Source organism: Coenobita brevimanus, chromosome 34 (genome assembly GCF_032717465.1).
Source record: "Coenobita brevimanus isolate Jiangsu-jjx chromosome 34, ASM3271746v2, whole genome shotgun sequence".
In the NCBI taxonomy this organism is placed as follows: Eukaryota; Metazoa; Arthropoda; class Malacostraca; order Decapoda; family Coenobitidae; genus Coenobita; species Coenobita brevimanus.
Window position 1 is genome coordinate 3050485 of NC_136987.1, and position 5000 is coordinate 3055484.

At 43.3% G+C, this 5000-nt stretch overlaps 2 protein-coding genes across 3 annotated transcripts in view; one reads left to right on the forward strand and one right to left on the reverse strand.

Moving 5' to 3' along the window:
• LOC145396071 (protein O-linked-mannose beta-1,2-N-acetylglucosaminyltransferase 1-like) overlaps window positions 1–245 on the forward strand; it is a 2603-nt gene extending 2358 nt beyond the window's left edge. Inside the window, exon 2 of the mRNA XM_080269537.1 lies at window positions 1–245. This exon is cut by the window's left edge and continues 1357 nt beyond it. Within this exon, the coding sequence (XP_080125663.1) occupies window positions 1–245 (245 nt within the window).
• Window positions 1–5000, reverse strand: part of atl (atlastin GTPase) — a 133495-nt gene that overhangs the window by 46104 nt on the left and 82391 nt on the right. The window lies entirely within an intron of this gene.

Sequence of the window (5000 nt, forward strand, 5' to 3'; positions counted from 1 at the left end):
TACATAAAGGAGTAATGACGGTGAGAACATCTTTACTGACAACCGTATACCTGGTGGGAACACCTTATTCTCCCTATGGACATCTGAGGCCTAGTACCATTCACCCCTGGAGCTATGATGAACTGAGTGATTCCGAAGAAGAGATGGTTGTGGAGAGGATAAGACAACTGGAGATTGGGGAGTATCGTATCAACAATATCAATGTTACTTCAGATTCCCTCATGGACATGCTGTCAAGAAGGTAGCAATATATATACTGATCTCTCTCTCTCTCTCTCTCACACACACACACACACACACACACACACACACACACACACACACAACCATTCTATTTCTTTCTGTATGCTCCAAACCTTTCCGATTTCAAATTAACAAACCCAAGACCAATCTAGCTTACTCTATGTTATATTGCCACCACGTGAAGGCGACCCTCTCCAAACCAAGGCAGAAGGGTCCAGTAGTCCTATACTCTACATTATATAAAGAATCCTAACCAATTTACAGCCAACGCAGATCTCTAGTACAGTATAATATTATCAGATCATTTTATTATTCATATCTCATCATTCAAATATTCACTCTGGTTATGAAGTGTATGATAACTGTATGGGTGACTGTACGAGTGTAAATAAACAATCTTATACATGAATTAGGTTGCGTCCACACCAAATGTATGCTGGAGCGGGAGGGAGTTCAACAAAACTGAAATCCATAAAAGTTCTACCTCGCACCGACCCCCGTTCGGTAGGGTCACTTGTTTGAAGTATAATGATGCTAAACTCCCGCCCACACCAGCATGTATTTAGTATGGACGGGACCTTATGTTTAGGAGACTTTATGAATACGGGTCCAGCAGAGGTGGGTAAAACGCAGCTCAAAATCCAGTGGGTAAAACAAAGAATGTGGAACTGTGAAGCGTGAAGACGGCAGGTGGAGGGGTGGGAAGGAAGGTGGTGATAAATGAGACTACAACCACCACCACCACCACCACTACCATCAACACTACCACTATCACCACCATCAACACTACCACTACCACCGCCATCAACACTACCACTACCACCACCATCACCACTAATACTCCTACCATCATCATCACCACAACCACTACCATCATCACCATCACATTACATTCCTTTCATCACCATCAACACACTATCATCACCATTTCTACCACAATGCCTCTACCACCAACACCACCATCACCACTATACCATCATCATCATCATCAATATACACCACCACCATCACCATCACCACTATACCACCACCACCATCATCATCACCATCATCATCATCAACAACATACACCACCACCATCAACCACCATCACCATCACCACCACCATCACCATCACCATCATCATCAGACTACAGTACCACCACCACACTACTTCCTACCTCCACTACCACCATCACCAACACCACCACTATCACCACTACTCTCTCCATTTAAACCTGACTTAAAATTGTTACCCCTCCATCTTCAATACTGAGTTGAAGAGTCGTAGCCTTGTCTTTTTCTGCCACTGAGCTACATCAAAGAAAGTCGAAAAGGACGAAAATCTGTGCCAAGCTGAGGTGAATGAACAATACTACCACCACTACAGTCATCATCATCATCATCATCATCACCACGACAGCAGTCACCACGACCATCACCACTACTAGTCATCACGTCATTATCACCACCACCATCATCATCACGAACACCACCATCATCATCATCATCATCACCACCACCACAGCCACGACCACCCATACCACAGTCATCATCATCATCATTATCATCATCACCACCACCACCACCACCACCACAATCATCATCATCATTACCGCCGCCACCACCACCACCACCAGTTATTACCACCGCCACCACGATCCATACCACAATCATCATCATCATCAACACACTTCCACCACCACCATCATCACATTTCCACCACCACCACCATCACCACCACCACCACCACCACCACGACCACCACGTCACGACCGCTTCTCAGGTTGACTAGTGGAGCGTGACACAATCCCTGTCATATCACATCCAACAATGTCACTACCACTACCACTCAAACTACCACTGTCACTACTAGTCTTACTACCACTACCGGTGATATATTTAACCATGTCGCTACCACTACTACCGTCACTCTACCACTGTCACTACTATTCACACTACTACTACTACCACCGTCACACTACCACTCCTACCGTCACACTACCTACCCTACCACTCAGGTCATACCAATATCAACCATATTACCACCGTCACTACACCTTACTCTCCAATTTGGCCTAAAACTGCCAACTCTCCATCTCAATCGTCACTACTATTCACACTACTACAACCACCACCGTCACACTACCACCCCTACCATCACACTACCTGTCACTACCCACACTACCACTCACGCCTTCCCACTATCAGTTATACTACCACTCACTTCACTAATACTCTAATTCGGCCTAAAAACTGCCATCTCTCCAACCCTAACATAACCTAACTTCCATCTATCAATTTATTGCCAGACGCCTGAAATCCCGTCAGGGGTGGCCACAAACAAATCGCCTCCATGTCGCCCCGTCCCCTGACATTTCACTGCTCTCCTCCCAGCCCACACCCCATCTCTCATATACCTCTCCACTCCATCTCTCCATCTCATCCTCGACCTCCCTCTCCACCACACGCACATATCTAACCTCACCAGTTCGAAAAAGACTATCTTGTGCTGAATCGTCTGGAGATAGGAAGAAGAGAAGACAACAAGGTGGTATAATTAATTAAACATATCTAAGGTGTGGAGTCACGGTCAGGTGCTTCTTGATACATCTGTGCTTTCGAATTAGTGAGGCGAGGATGCATTCAGGTTGGTTACTGTCACCTTGATTATTACTGATTACAAAGATCCCTTCAGATGCTGATGGGGTGTGTGGAGCGTTTAAGGGAACAGTGGAATCAAGAGACATTAATAGCCTGTAAATACCCCGTCTGCTGCAACATACGAATGACTGAATGTGTTCTATTTTGACACACCACCACCGTCACCGCAGTCACCACCACCACCACAATCACCACCACCACCATATTATCACCGCAGTCACTACCACCACAACCACCACCACCCTAACATCATCATCATTATCCTGAACCAGGCCACTAAAGTTCTACCTATTGCCAGACGCCTAAATCGAGTAAGGGGTGGCCACAAACAAATCGCCTCCATGTCCCCACCAGAGTTAATTCTCACAAACCCCAGAGTATTTGCTTAGGGAACGTTTGCAGTACGACGCGTTAAGAATATAAAGCTTAATTACTAGGCTAAATATTACAAACTCTACTATTTCTCTTGGCCAATTACAGACAATTTTATACAGCTCAGGAACACCCGTCGCAGTAGAAGGGTTATTGTGAAGAACTTGTGAATTTTTACTAACTACAAACGCTAAAAGACCTATTCGCAAAGTACATGCAGTAATATTAATACACTAGTTATATAAATAAATACATAGATAAATTTGTGTTTAGTTCCTGCCAGTATTTATCATTTACCTTTTCTACTATATGGTTACACTGTCCTATGGTATTTAATTATAATCAAACACTACTTCTAAATTTACTGGTTGTCACAAAAAAAAAAGGGCCTATCCAAGAATATCTATTGCATTATAATAATTCATCATCTATGAATCTGTAAATAAATCACCACGTATGTGTTCCAAGGTGACTTCTCTACATTTCTGCAATTTAAAAACGACGTATCTTTGACAACCAATGATAATTAATGTTTTTTTTTCTTATTCCTAGTCCCTGAATCCTCTCCTACTTCTGAATACAACTAGACAGCCCTCAGAGACAGCATACCTTCGCCAAGGCCTATATCAGACAACTCATATCACCACCAAAATTTAATAAACTCTCCCTTGGCCCATGACACACATAGCCACAAAATTTCATTGAAATACAACAAAAAGTTTTTGATACATCTTACGGACAAACAAACGGGTGCATACAAAACCACCTCCAACTTCGCTGGCGGAGGTAATCATCTTGTGTTGATGAAGACATAATATAGAAATGGGCTGATGGAGAAATGTTTCTTTAACGACAGTGGTGGATCATACAATTCAGGGAACACATATGGACTGTTTTGCTGCCTCACGTCGGAAGTTCCAGGCAGTGTGGCAACGGGAGGGATCTGGAGGAAACCAGTAACAACGAGCCACCTGAGGAGAGGATAGTCACAGCCCCTTGCACCGTCACTACCTCGTGTCTGGGGCTCGTATTCTCGTCGGGCAAGGAGGCTCCCTAACACCTCTTCCTTAGCGATTTAGTTTTCGATATGTTTCAGAGTCGTAATAATAAACTCAATGGCAAAGCGTACTGACAGACTCGTACTCTCGTCAGTGAAGGAAGCTCCCTAACACCTCTTCCTCAGCGATTTCTTTTTGGAAATGGCTGGTCCTTTGGTACGTTATTTACACTGAAAATGATGGTAAAGGAATGATATAAATAACACAGACCAGGACGGTAAGGTGTCATAAGCAAAATAAATCGCTTAGGAAGAGGTATTAGCGAGCTTCCTTTACCTAGGAGAATACGGGCCAGAGTTGTATTCTAAGCAGTATGGAAAGCTCCGTTGCACCTTTGCCTATGTGATCTATTTTGCAGCTCAGCATTTTCTAGTAGGTTATTTATTTATTTTGCAGCTCAGCATTTTCTAGTAGGTTATTTTAGTATCGACAGAGTTGGCATCCGAACAAGGGGGTACTGAGGTGCTATGTGCAAAATAAATCGCTGAAGAAGAGGAGTTACGGATGCCCCAGGGTCTGTGATTTCAACCTCTTATAAACACACCTCGTAAGTATTTCTTTTTCCATATTACATTTTAACATATTATTTTAGGCTATTTTTATAGTCTTCAAGACGATGACGTGATTTTTTTTTCTCTCTCAATCTCTTCATTACGATGACTCATTAAAATCAAGGAGAGGGAG